The sequence below is a fragment of the Calonectris borealis genome, chromosome 11, assembly GCF_964195595.1.
Source record: "Calonectris borealis chromosome 11, bCalBor7.hap1.2, whole genome shotgun sequence".
Lineage (NCBI taxonomy): Eukaryota > Metazoa > Chordata > Aves > Procellariiformes > Procellariidae > Calonectris > Calonectris borealis.
In genome coordinates, this window is record NC_134322.1 from 9,930,714 (window position 1) to 9,944,087 (window position 13,374).

Sequence of the window (13,374 nt, forward strand, 5' to 3'; positions counted from 1 at the left end):
GAGGACAACTGTCCTGCTCCACGTCATCTGGATCCTTAGAATTTGGATCTGTGCATCTGTGTTGTCCAGGCTTGAGTTTTGAATGTCCCGAGCAGCGGGGCCGCCAGCTGTTCTCTTGGTGACTATTCCACCCAAAATTGGCAGGTTTTGCCTAATCATCACCTCAAGCTTGCCGCTTCCCTCCTCTAATTTAAGTAAGCATTCAGATACCTGTCTCTCTCTTCTTTTTTTTTTTTTTTTTTATTTTGCATCTTCATAAATCCGCAGTGGATTTTCTTCCAATTCTACACATGTTCTTCCTAACACTATAGCCCTGTAGAAACGAAGCTAATGTCTGTGGTATAAGTATTCAAGATAACGTTTGAAAGTGTAAGCCTGTCCATGTAGTGACTTGGGGAATTTTTACTCAATTAGGCAATGTTTTTTGATACCCACATTGAACTTCGTGTTGCTCTGAAAACTTCAGCCCACAATGTTTCTTCTCCTCATGACCCCTTGTAGCTACCCTTTTACTTCAACAAACTGGTACTTTCAACCTTTTGCCTATAAATTAATTTTTTTTTCATTACTACTTTTCGAACTCCTGCAGTCATTTTGTGACTTGTTTTTGCATTTGCTTTGCTTTTTGTCAGTATTCCTCTGTTAATGAGAACCCCAAATCTGAGTTCAGTATGTCCCATGGTCTCGGCACGTGCAGCCTGAGTTGACAGTATTCTGGCTGAACACGAATTTCTGCTTGTACTACCTTTTATTTGTCCAAATTTCTGCCTAACTGATTCTCAGAGGTGCCTTGCTGTTCTACGTTCTGTGTTGTCTGTTTTGCTTTGTGAAGTTCATCTACATTTAACTACCACAAATGTTTTGCTGTTAATTAAAATGTTAATTGACCTATCAGTGATCCACTGGTATGGATCTTCTTCCCTCTCTTAATTCAATAATTTGTTTACCTGTTTGGTCCCTTAAATAATTTTCCTTGTAGCCCTATTCCCATCCCTTCATTCTTAAATTAATTCTGACATTTTTATAATTTTTTTACATTCCTTTACACAAAACAAATAGTGAGTTTCTTTATATTGTAAATTTGTATCAAAGCATCACTTTTTCAGGCATTTCAAAACACTACTGCTGGTCAACATTGGAATTATTAGTTGAAACTCATGAAACTACTTATAAGACAGTGGATTTCAGGTCCCCATTTATTTAAAGAAAGAAGGTTAGAACAGAATTTTTACATGATGGGAAAGGGGATGATGTGAGCTTATGAAAGAGAAATTTTGGGCTAAAAAATAGTCTGTTCCAGCAAACTGCTAACATTATCTCATTTAAATGTATAATGTGGGCCTTTACAAGAACTTGTTATGCATATTTTAGAGCTACCAAGGTGTCACTGTAAAAATGGCTGTCTGTGCTCAGATAAATTATGCAACGGGTCCTCCAAGAGTGTAAGTGATCACCAACATTTTTTTTCTTGATGTGGATGCTCTATCCGTTTTTCCTGTGTGACTTACCATCCTTGTTCATATAGTACAGCCATATATGATGTACAGCTTTTTTTCCGGAAGGTAAGATGTGGCACATCTGTTTTTCTGTCAGTAGTTGTCTAGTGTTTGTACTTTGAAAAAGCCAGAGGAAAATATTTGTTACAACTTTAAAGGTAGCGTTTTCCAAGGAGTTTGATATGCGTCCTTTTTAGATTTATGTAACTGAGATAAATTTAACTTGTATTCACATGGAGACCCGTTACCTGTGTTGCCTCTGCTGCATTTTTCTTCCTTGTTCTTCCATGTCATTCCTGTAACCTGTGGCAACTCTGCTCTGGTCGCTGACCCTTTAGCTTTCTAAATGCCCAAACATGTATTTACACTTAGTATTGTACACATCTTTTATAAACTCTGCATCGTATTTGCTTTTTCTAAATGATGCTAAACATAGAAGTAGAGAACCAATGCACTGTCTTCCTCTGGTTATTCGTTCAGCAGTAAACCTTGATTGTTCTCATTTGGAAAATGTTTTCTTCCCTAGGTCTATTCTCATGAATGTAAATTAATGTTCTCGTTTAAGTCCATTTAACTTATTTCTCTATGTCCTCCTTTGTGGAATTCACGAGCCGTTTTAGCTCTGAAATGTCTTGTGTTGCAAATGCAGTCGTTCGTACTCCCAGCAGTGGATAAGGGTAAGGTGGCTCTTTGGTGGCGGGCACTCCGCTATTGGGAATGAGGTCAAGCACAGAAACTACCTGCTTAGTATTTATTGCTTTCAAAATCCGGCAGTAATTCTTAGATGGGTGTGAATTTCAAAGTGGGAGGTTGTATTTCAACTGTGCAATATTTGGGTCTCATAACTTTGCTGTAACAGTAAAAAGAACAAGCTGGTCCTTACATCAGGAGAGTGAGCACTACTCCTTTGACACTTTGCCTCTGGCAATGTCTGGTTTTGAAGCTGGGTTCCTGCAGTAACCAAACTAATTTTGCAGAAAGTGAGAAAGTCTTAAGAGTAACATGCCTGCTGTCTTTAAAAAAAAAAAAAAAAAAACAAACCCAAAACAAACCACCAAACAGGAAAGAAAGAAGAAAACCCAAGAAGATCCTTATACCTTCAGCATGTTAACAGTAAATTGTCTTCTGGTTCCTGTAAAGGTGAACATGCTTTGTTCTGGATTTCCTTACGACCCAGCGCTGTGGTGGGCTGCGAGGAGTAGGCAAGTTCTGCTCTGGGCCACTCTGTCCCCTGTGCTTGTAGCTTTACCTGGGGTCTGCCGAACACAAAGGTGTGCTCGCTCTTCTGCTCTGCGTGGGACGCGGCTGAAGTTTTTCCACTCGGCAGAGACCAGAGCATCTCTGCTCCCCGCTGTGCCGCGGGGCAGCGCTGGTAAGTGCCGGCTGGCGGCAGCTCTCGACATAACCAGCCCTTGTGTCCAGGTGGGGGGAAATCCCTCCTGCCGCAGCCCGGGCAGCCTCCCAGCCGCCTGGGCTCCGCGCCGAGGGGGAGCCGGGCTTGCAGCGAGGCCGGGCTGCGCTCCGCCGGGGCTCCCGGGCACGGCCGGGCCGGCAGCCGAGGGAGCGCCGCCAGCGATGCCGCTCCGCCGGGCGCAGCCGGGTAAGGAGCTGCCGCAAGCGGGGAAGCGGGCGGGGGGCGCCGGGCGAGGGGGGGCTCTGCGGGGCCAACCCCTGTGTCTGTGTTGCAGGTGCCCCCCCCGGGCGGGGCCGGCCGCGGGCCGCCCCGGGCCCCCCGAGGAGCCCCGCCGCCGCCGCCCCGGGCCCCCCGAGGAGCCCCGCCGCCGCCCGGCTGCTGCCGCCGCTGCTCCCGCTGCTGCTGCTGGTGGGCGCCCGGCCCGGGGCGCAGGCGACGAGCGTCAAGAGCCAGCAGCGACACGGTGACCGTCCCCCCGCGAGTGTCCGGCGGTGGGGTGGGAGTGCTGGCGCGGAGGAGGAGGAGAGGGGAAGGCGGTGCTGCAGCCGTCCCGGGGCCGAGCCCGTCGGTGCGGGCCGGGAGCGGGCTGCCCTCCGCGGCCTCGGCCGCTGCTCTTCATAGGCCAGCGCGGGCTGGGGCCGCTCGGCGAGGCTGCGGCCGCGGGCTGCCCGCGGGGCTGCCCAGGCGGTGGCTGAGCCGGAGAGGAGGAGGAGCGTGGCTGGCAGGGCTAACCCTTACTTTGGTCTGAAGGGAGAACGGAAGGGAAGCACGCCTCTGGTTTCCAGTTTGACTTCAAGACACAGATAGATGGCATGATTTGACTGTGGTTTGGAGGTGACTGCGTGCAATGGGCCCTTAATTTATTTTCTCCTTTAGTTCCTCAAGCCTTTTTAGTTTAAGGGCTGCCTTTGAAGACAAGACATTGATCCAAAGTTTTGTTTATTCTAAATAACGTTTTACACAGCAGTTTATTCTAGAAAGCTTGCAGACCTACTTAAAGATTTAACGTTGCTTACGTTTCAAGTCACTCCGCTGCAGCGGTGCCATTAGGTGCACTTAGGGACGCTTTGGGTCTGCCCCAAGGCCCTTTCCCTTCGGCTCAGATCGGCGCCAGTCAAATGGCAGCGATGTGTGCAGTCCTCCTCTGCAGGGACCACCTGCCCCCCAACACATCTGTGCAGGAGCAGGGGGTAATATGGACCCCATATTACTGGGGTCCTCCTGGAGCTTGGTCCTCCTTCCTCTCTCCTTGTTCCTCCTGGGAATCTCGCACAAGCGGTTTGCTCCCCTCCGTGTCAGCCCATCAGTAAGCCAGTGGAAGAGCTCATTGATCTCTCGGGGGTCTTATGAATAGGGTTCTTGCAATGGCTATTGATTGCTCTGAATGAAAGACGCAGTAAAAATGCAAAATGCTGCTTTCATTATGACATATTCCTGAGTTATCCGCTGCCATCTAGTCCTAGCAATCATATTTTGACGTTTCTGAGTGATACAGGGTTATATTGCAGGGATGAATTACAGCCGTAAATGTGCATTTTCATATGTAAAATTCCAATGTAATAGTAGAATACTTAACTAATACGATTACAGTATGCAAGCAATCCCCTGGACTGTAAGTCACGACTACTTGAAGCTGATCTTCTTGATCTTGAAATCAAATTAAAAAATACCTGAAGCTTCTCAAACATGCTGGACTGGGATCCACCTCTAGGAAACAGAAGAACATTCTTAAAAATCTTGTCCTCCACTTAGAAATGAAGGGAAGGCTGCAGGCACATTCCAGGGCTCCCAGGACGTGACCTCCAGCCTTTAGCAGTATGCCGTTATGTTAAAACATTAACTATTTCAAACACTTCTGGCAAGATGCAATTAAGTTTTGGGTTCCTTGTCCCGTTGAATTATGAGAGCTTTCTTGTGTGTTTGCAGCCCTACTTATCATGAAGTCCTAGCCTGCTTATGTTGCATTTAATTGTTCTATTGATCAATTCGCAGGGTGTAAATTGAACCTTCAGGCTCAGCCTGAATGAAGGAGAGCTGGGTGGGGGCACTGCCTTAGAAGCAAATGTAAGTTCCAGAGAGTCCAGATTTTCCCATGCCAGTACCTTCTTGTCTGCAGGCTGAAGTACCGTGGCCTTCGAGCAGCTGCAGCTTAGCCTGGTAAACCAGGCTAATGGCTTTAATCAGCAGGCGGAGACCAGAGACATCACCTAGGAAGCAAAACTGAGCCTTTCATTTAAACCCAACCTATATCTATCGGAAACCTAGAGGCCGTGCTGGGCCCTGGGCCTGGACCCAACATGCAAACAGCCCAGCAGGAGTGCAGAAGTTTCCTTTCTTAGTCATGTATGAAAAAGGCCTTTACAGTGTTTAGTAGGAATCATTATTTTTCTTAATGTTTTTTAGAAAATCTATACGGAATAGTACATTCTCTTTTGGCGATTGGGGTTTTTTTTAGGAATCTGTGTACTCTGGAGTGTATGTATGTATGTATAACAAAGATAGTTTTCCTGAGCATTACAGAAAACACTAGTTTAAATAAAAAATTACAAATTATCGTTACTAGAGTCTAGTACCTAAAAAACTATCTATTGCAAATCTATTGATTTGGCCTGTTGAAACATTCAGTAACTTTGACAAAGTAGTGTGGCACTCTGCACTGTATCCAGGGCTACAGCAGAACATTGATAAATGTAGAGAGATAGAGGGATATATATTTTAAAGAAACAAACCCACCGGGATTTTTCGCTGTTTATGTTTAATAGACTTTACTGTATTTACAATTATTTCAGAACATAGCCTGAATCCCAACGGTTCTTTGTGGGATATGGATTATGAAGGACTGTTGCACAGTAAGAAAACCCTTCCTGGGACCGTGGGCTCGTACAAACCCTCCAGCCTGTTCAGGAGCAGCTCTCTCCTGAGTCACCAGGGAAGAAGTTTGCCGAGTCAGAACCTGGGCCAGAAACCGCAAGAAAAGCAGTTGTCCTGTGACATGCTCCTTAAACTTTCCAGATACATTTTAATGGATACCTTTGGACCTAGCTTGGCCTGGAATCTCTTTCGGTTTTATAACTGTGATCGAGAAGTCAACCTGCCCAAAATTCGTATCAGTCCTCTCAAGGTGGCCCAGCAGAAGGTGAAGCCGTTCTTGCTACGCAGGGTGCTTCAGCTCCTCAGGAATATGGGAGTGTTGTCTGACGCTCAGCAGTCCAAGGCCTTCTCTCTGCTCAAGAAGCAAATGCTTAAACCAAGGAAAACACCTTTAAAGCCCGAAGTGGAACAAAGTGGTAGGTATATAAGGAGGAGACGTGGTTTTAGTATCTCAAATGCTTTCTGGTGCTGGCTGAGTGGAGCCGTGGGGCCAGGCTCTGCTGCCAGGGCGAGGGGTGCCGGCGAGGGGTGGACGTCACTGGGTGCAATCCGGTACGCGGTGGTCCTGTGTCGTGCCAGGACCCGGCAGTCAGTGTTCAGGCTGAGCCAGAGCCAGGGCTCAGAGTGCTCAGCCCTAAGCAGGAGGTCTGTGATGAGGCGGGTAGGAAGCAGTCGCTGTCTGCAGTAGAGGAGACGCTAGAGGAAGGCTGGTACGGCGTGCGGGGGGCAGTCGCCGCAGATGGGCCATTATAAGGAGACAGTCTCTGGGAGTCAATACAGGCACTAAAAGCCACGTTGTGGTAAGGCGGTGCCCGGCTCGGTGGGGCTGCCAGGCCCACGGCGGCCCCGGAGTGCAGCCCTAATGCGAGCATTAGCGGTGTGTTGCTCACCGCTCCCCGGGGGCCCGGCCGTGCCAGGGCCTCCAGCTCCCGCCAGAAGCTGATGTGCTCCCCTCCCCTGCTCCGGGCTGGGGCTTGCCTGTGGAAATACAGCAAACGTAAACTGAATTTAAAAAAAAAAAAAAAAATAAGAAAAGTGGAAAATTGCAGGAAATGCGGCTGGGAAGAGGAGGGAAAAAAAAAGGAAAAAAAAAAATCTTAATTAGTATCACGCAGGAGCCCCCGCTGCCGGGGTGCGCAGGCGGGTTTGCCCAGGCCGGGGGGGGGCCGGCGCGGGGCGGCAGCCGCTGTGCGAGGGCGACACCCCCCGGCCGCGCGCGGCGCCGCAGGGGCGGGGCGCGCCCCGCCGGTCGCTGCCGGTGGTCGCCCGCAGGCGCCCCGGGCCCCGCACAGCCGGAGTTATCCCGTGATGCCGCCAATTGCCGGCCCCGTGGGAACGGGGTTGCTCAGGGGATGCTGACTCCGCTTCTCCTTCCTTTCTCCAAGTGAGAAGGAAACAGGAAACCGTCCAGCGAGGGAGTGTGCCCGGGAAAACCACTTACAGAGCAGGGGCCATCCTCTCTGCATTCGTGTGCGAGATCTGTATCTCTGGGAAGAGGTGTTGGTGCTCCGGGAGTCGGTTCATCCACCGCTGACTCATTTAGAGCAGCTTTGTTTTCTGCCGTTGCCTTAAAATGAAACCTCGCCAGTCATTGATATTTGTTATTGAATGTTACGGTCGTGTCTGTCGGCAAAGCGGCACAGTCATTGCGACACGCCGAGACGCGAGAGGGTCGAGGTTGCCTCATACCTGGTAGCCCATTACAGAAAATGACCCGGTTTTGTTTGTTAGAAAGGTAAACTTCAGTTTATAACCTACAGTAACACTCGAAGGAGGTTTTGGGTGGTGGTTTTTTTTTTTTTGCAAGGAAGAGTTACGCCAGCCATATGTTTGAGGCAGTGAGTGTTAGTCATGATTTCCCACTTGCAGGTGTGAGGATGTTTGGGAACGTTCTTGCGCTGAGGATGTGCCCTGTAACCGAGCGCTGTGGTGTGAGCTTCAAAGCGGTGCTGCTGCAAAACAGAAATGAAATTTGGAAAAGAGTGAAAGGAAAAGAGTTTAGCTCCTGAGCACCAAACTACAGATAGCAATAAGGGCTTCTGTGTTTTCCTTAAAACCAGATGGGAATCTTTAGAAAAACAGGATGATATATCCAGTCTCATTTGCTCTGAAATTTTACTCCTCAGACCAGTGAATACTTAATACAGGGAAAAATGGCACTGAAATAATTCACCTGAAAGTAGCTTTTTCCTCAGAAAAAGAATCAGACCAGTGTATTTGTGTGGATTTTGAGGCTACAGAAGGAAAAGGGCTTTAAAGAATTTAAACAGTGCTCACAGCTTAAAACTTTTGTGTTCTTGTTCAGAAAAAGTCCCATGTAAACCAGAGTGGCTTTGGCTTTGATGATCATTTCATAAGGCCTGCACAATGTTCAGCGTGAACCAAACTTGTGCTACATTTGCTTCCACTATTACTATGTTAGATTAATTATTGTTGCCTTTTATTTAGATTGCAAATCTATGAAATCTTTTGTACAGAGTAAATATTTTAAACAAAGATATATGAGATTTCTAGGGCCCCGACAGGTGTGAAATAAAAGTTTAAGCCCACTTCTACCTCAAATTTTGCACTTCTAGAACCATTGAATTCAGAGAATTTAGTTAGTGTGTTTTAAGACAAAATAATCCTATTTGTCTTATCTTGCCTGAAACTTCCGCTAGTAGATAAATCTTTCTGCAAAAAACTTGAACACAGCCTCCTATACCTCTGATAGCAGCTCTGCTTTCCCATGACCTGCATTCATATATGTCCTATTCAGTTAAGAAGGAGGCACAACGCTGACTAATGCCGCTTTTTTTGGAAGGAAAATGACAAAAGCTATTTGAGACAGGAATAGAAGTGCCAGCACTAAATGATAGATGAACAGCCGGTAGCAAAGGTGGCAGCTCTAACGTTTCCCTTTATTTATGAGTATTGAAAGGAGGGAGTGTTACCTGGATTTGTTTCTCTAGGCTGGATGCCTATCTTCAGATTCAGCAATACTCTGGGTCCCAGGACAAGGTGTAAGAGAGCGGATGGGTTCTGCTTAGCACAAGTGAGTGTTGCTCCGGCTCTAGAGCTGTTGTCTGGAGCGTGGGGCATGGCCGTGCCCCTCGCCCGCCCCCCTGCTTCCAGTCTGTTCCCATATTTTGTCTGACAGCACTTGCTCCTTATTAACATAACTATAGCCTCTTTGTGCCCTCCGTCAGAAGAAATCCTGCACCAGAATAAATTTCAGAGGTGACAGATTGGAACAGTTTGACCAGATGATGGCACACAAATGTCTCTGAGATCGGCAGCACCTGTGGCTTTGCACTTCTTTGGCTTTGGCCCTGGGCGGGAGCAGTGGTTGGCACTGTCACCTGCCCGCTTCTGGCTTATCCTCTCTGGATGTCGGGCTCCGGAGCAGAGACGAGGGATTGTGTGTAGACTCTGGGAGGGAGAAGGCAGTGGCCACAGTAACCTGTTACCTGTCTTTATGTGTCCCCAGGAAGCTCAGTTATGCTATATTTTAGAGCCTATAAAAAACGTGATATTCTGGTTCATGGAAAACAGACCAGTGTGTGATGGTCCTTCTGTAGGCAGTGCCAGGTCCACTGAGACTGGAGTGCAGGCAGGAACCTGCAAAAGCCAGGAACGCAGTCCCAGGCCATGGGGATAAAAGCACATGGTTTTCCTTGAGGCTGTGTCTTGTCAGAGCACCTTCTGAGGCTTTTCCTCTCTTTCACCGCAGGCTCTGACTGCAGGTTGGTTTGGTTTGGTGATGGGAGGTGAAGTGGCAGATACCTCTCTGCTCACCCAGTCAGGGGAACTTTTGCAGTGTTCTCCGTGGATCTGCCAGACGCAGGACAGCACAGGGCAAAACACCCCGGCGGGAAGGTGCCGGAGGGGCCAGCTGCCTCCCTAGAAGGGCCAAGGCGTCCCAAGCCCCGCTGACCACATCGGGGTCTGGGGGCTGGCGTGCCTCAGCCCACTGCCCTTCTTGGGGAGGCAGCTGGCCCCCAGCTGCACACTTTGTGTGGAGTGTTTGAGCCCAGCTCTGCACGGAGCCCCCCGGGCCCTCCCCAGGCTGAGGCTTGCCCCGCTTCCCGTGACCCCGGGGAGTCCGGCGTGGAGCCCGCAGCCCCCAGGGGCTCGGAGCCGGTGAGGACTTTGCGTACGGGCAGCGGGGCTCTCCCCGGCCCCGAGCATCTGGGCGCCGGTCGCAGATATACGTCCAGGCTGGAGGGATCGTCCCCGGCTGGGAGGAGCCAGCAGCTCCGCTGCTGTAAACAGTGCGGGCACCGCCAGCGGTTGGGAGATGGATATAAAAAGGGAGGCGGAGGGGAGGCAGCCGGAGCGGAGGAGCGGGAACTGCCTGCGCCTGCCTGCCCCTGCCTCTGCTGCCTGCAGCCGGGGTGCCCAGCAGCCCGGGTCGGGAGCTCCCGAGAGGCGGCGTACAAAGTTTGCGGCTCGGCGCTGCCACGGATAGGTAAGCGGTCTTTGCAGCCGAAGTTTGAAACCCGCCGGTGCTTCTCGTCGATCTGCCGCTGGGGTTTTCTCCTCGCCGGCGCTCTGTTCGTCCTGCTGTTGTGGTTGCCTCGCCGTGTCCGGGGTTGTGTGGAGCCGGGGGGGGAATTTCTGTTTTCGGTCTTGCTGGGTTAAGTGGAGGGAAGAAAAAAAAGGTAAAAAAAAAAACAAACAAAACCCCAAACCCATCAAAAGCAGTATGTGTCTTTGCGCCGGCTCCGTGCAAAGCCGCGGCGGAGGGGCCGGCGCGGCGCACGTGTTGCGGGCGGGGGCTGCCCCGCGGCTCCGCGGCTGCGGGCAGCAGGTAGCGGCTGCGGCGGCGCCCGGGACGCGCCGACCGCGGGGAGCCCCCCGGGGGGCCGCGGCTCCTCCTGCCCTTCGCGCCGGAGCCGGAGCTGGAGCCGGTCCCGGCGCCGCCGCGGGACGCGCCGGGGAGCAGCGAGCGGCGGCAGCGCATCAGGTCGGTACCGCGCCCCTCCGCGCCCTTTCGCGCCCCGCCGCGCCCCGCCGTCGCTGCCGCCGCCATCCCTCTCTTGCAGGGCCCTGCCCGGAGGCCGCCCCGCACCTCGCCCCGTGGCGACCCGGCTCCGACACCCGCCGCGCCGCCGTGGTGGGCCGGGGGGCGGCCCTGCGCCTCGAGAGCTCCGCCGCCTTCCACTCCCTCGTCATCCGCGACGGAGGTAAGCGGGGCCGCCGGCTGCTCCCGGAGCCCGGGCGCCGCGGGGGGCGGCCCGGCTGTGCCTGCGGCGGGAGGCGCCTCCCGCCCCCGGCGGTGCGCGACCCCCACCCCGCTCCTCTCCCCTCGCCCGCCAGGGAGGCTGGTGTTCGCCGACCGCCCCCACGGGCCGCCCATCACCCTGCGGGCCCGCTACGTCCTCATCCACGACGGCGGGGAGCTGCACATCGGCTCGGAGCGCTGCCCCTACGGCTCGCGGGCCACCATCTCGCTATACGGGCGAGCCGCCGAGGGGGCGGCCGTGGAGGGCTTCGGCCAGAAGTTCGTGGGCGTGGGTCGCGGCGGCGTCCTGGAGCTGCACGGCCGGCGGCCCCGCTCCTGGACCCTCCTGGACAAAACCCTGCACCCCGGCGGGCTCCGCCACGGCCCCTACTCCTCCGAGAAGCGGTGGGGCAGCCGCGGGCTCAACCTCCGCATCCTGGATGCCGGCACGGCGCGGGTGCTGGCGGCGGGGCGCTTCGACACCCACCTGCGGCCCGGCGAGTGCCGGCGGCTGCGCGCCTTCCTGGCCCTCCAGGCCCCCGGCAGGGTGGTGGCGGCCGCCGTGGGGGACTCGGCCGCCCGCAGCCTCACGCTGGAGACGCGGCTGCTGCTGCGGGACCGCCTCGGCAGCGGGTACATCGCCCGCCTGGGCTACAGGTGAGGCGGGCGGCGGGCGGGGGGGCGGGCGGGCCCGCGGCGCCACCATGGACAGCTCCGCGCCGGGGCCGCCGCGCCCGCCCGGGGCTCGCCCCGACGGAGGGGCGCGACCGGGGGCTCGGCCGGGCCCCGCGGGCCCGGATCCGGCGGGCCCCCCGGGCGGGGGAGGGAGGGATGGCGGGAGGGGGGGCATGCCGCGCTGCACCCTCCCCTCCTGCCCAAGGTCTTTGGGATGGAGGGTTCGGGATGTCACTCGCTTTGCTCCTTACCGGCCTCCTTCAGGCAGCCCTGGGCGCTGGTGGGGATCCTCGGAGGGGATCAGCTTTCCACGGCAGAAGATAAGCGGGAGTATCACGGGAATGGAACAACGGGGCTAGCCGTAGCCCAAAGAGATTTCCTCACCTATGATGGCACCCGTTTTACTGTTACTGCTTTCAGTGGATGGATAAAAGGTTTAGTCTTCCCTGACAATTGCTTGTCTTCTGTTGCTTTGCTCTGATTTTTTCTGGCTGCTGCGAATCTGAACAGTGCAGTGATAATAATACTGTAGACTTTTGATCACGTGCACGGTGACCAAACTAAGAGCGCTACTCTCACAAAGTAATGTTTTAGCTGCCTACAAAGAGATGACACTGACATATTTAATGGCTAGAGCACTTCTATCGCACGCAGAGTTATCTAGATAAAAATTAAATTGGTATGCTCTTTGGCTAATTGCATGATTCTGTCGTGTGTAACTGTAAAAATAATTGATTGCTTCATTCTTCAGGGGTGCCTCATAATGGATTTAAAGTGGAAGTGTCCAAAGGAATAATTCTTCATTTGGTGGATGAGGTCACAAGTTGGTTACCTGGCGACCGGATCGTCGTTGCCAGTACAGATTATTCTATGCATCAGGCTGAAGAGTTTAATCTCCTTCCTTGCCCTGAATGTAAAAGTAATCAAGTGAAAATTGATGGTACGAAATATTTTTAGCAAGCTACTCCTTTGTGGCAAATACTTACATTGTCTTGTCTTTAACGTTCTACATTTACATTTACTTTTTAGCTTTAGTCTTTTTAGCTAGTTTTTGTTCCATAAACACATGGACACTTGTCATATGAAAGCTGAAGGCCCCGATACTGGAACTTTAAAGTTTGACCAGGGGCAGCAGTCCCTTGTAGAAGTCAGGGGAAGTGCTAATCTCCTCTGGGATCAAATGCTAACAACTGGGTACATCCCCAGACTTGGTGATTGCTTAAATGAAAGGCGTGCACTTGCTTAGAACAATGCGATAATGAAGAAAGACTCTGTGCTTACCCTGAATAAAAGGTTTCTGATTTTCACAGGCAGCCCACTTTATCGTCACATTGGAGAAGTCATTGATGGCGTTGATATGAGGGCAGAGGTTGGTCTTCTGACTAGAAATATACTTATTCAAGGAGAAATGGAAGACTCCTGTTATGGACAAAATCAATGTCAGTTTTTCTCCTTTGACACGTTCGGAGGACATATTAAAGTGAGTCATTTTTAACACGTACGCCTGTAGGTGGTTTCAGATCGTTCCTTTCCTGGTTTGTAAACAAGCAATATAATGCATGAAACTACTGTTGTATCTGGGGAAAAAAATATACTGTCTATGAAGAAGGGAAAAGTTTGTTGGCCTCTTTTGCGAAACTAGACTTGCAACGAGGCTGTGCCATTTTCTTCACTGCGTGTGCAAAAACATACCCTTCTCCGGGCTAGAGGGA

The 13,374-nt window shown here is 51.9% G+C and overlaps 2 protein-coding genes across 2 annotated transcripts in view; both read left to right on the forward strand.

The window, feature by feature from the left end:
• The first annotated feature begins 3,071 nt into the window (after positions 1 to 3,071).
• Positions 3,072 to 13,374, forward strand: part of LOC142086660 (cell surface hyaluronidase CEMIP2-like) — a 56,760-nt gene continuing 46,457 nt past the window's right edge. The window contains exons 1-8 of the mRNA XM_075159934.1: positions 3,072 to 3,096; positions 3,185 to 3,358; positions 5,700 to 6,197; positions 10,809 to 10,949; positions 11,083 to 11,644; positions 11,927 to 12,096; positions 12,414 to 12,602; positions 12,973 to 13,142. Coding sequence (XP_075016035.1) covers positions 3,072 to 3,096; positions 3,185 to 3,358; positions 5,700 to 6,197; positions 10,809 to 10,949; positions 11,083 to 11,644; positions 11,927 to 12,096; positions 12,414 to 12,602; positions 12,973 to 13,142 — 1,929 coding nt within the window. The remainder of the gene's footprint in view (positions 3,097 to 3,184; positions 3,359 to 5,699; positions 6,198 to 10,808; positions 10,950 to 11,082; positions 11,645 to 11,926; positions 12,097 to 12,413; positions 12,603 to 12,972; positions 13,143 to 13,374) is intronic.
• CEMIP (cell migration inducing hyaluronidase 1) overlaps positions 9,829 to 13,374 on the forward strand; it is a 113,834-nt gene continuing 110,288 nt past the window's right edge. The window contains exon 1 of the mRNA XM_075159935.1: positions 9,829 to 10,231. The gene's annotated coding sequence lies outside the window, so the exon portion shown is untranslated. The remainder of the gene's footprint in view (positions 10,232 to 13,374) is intronic.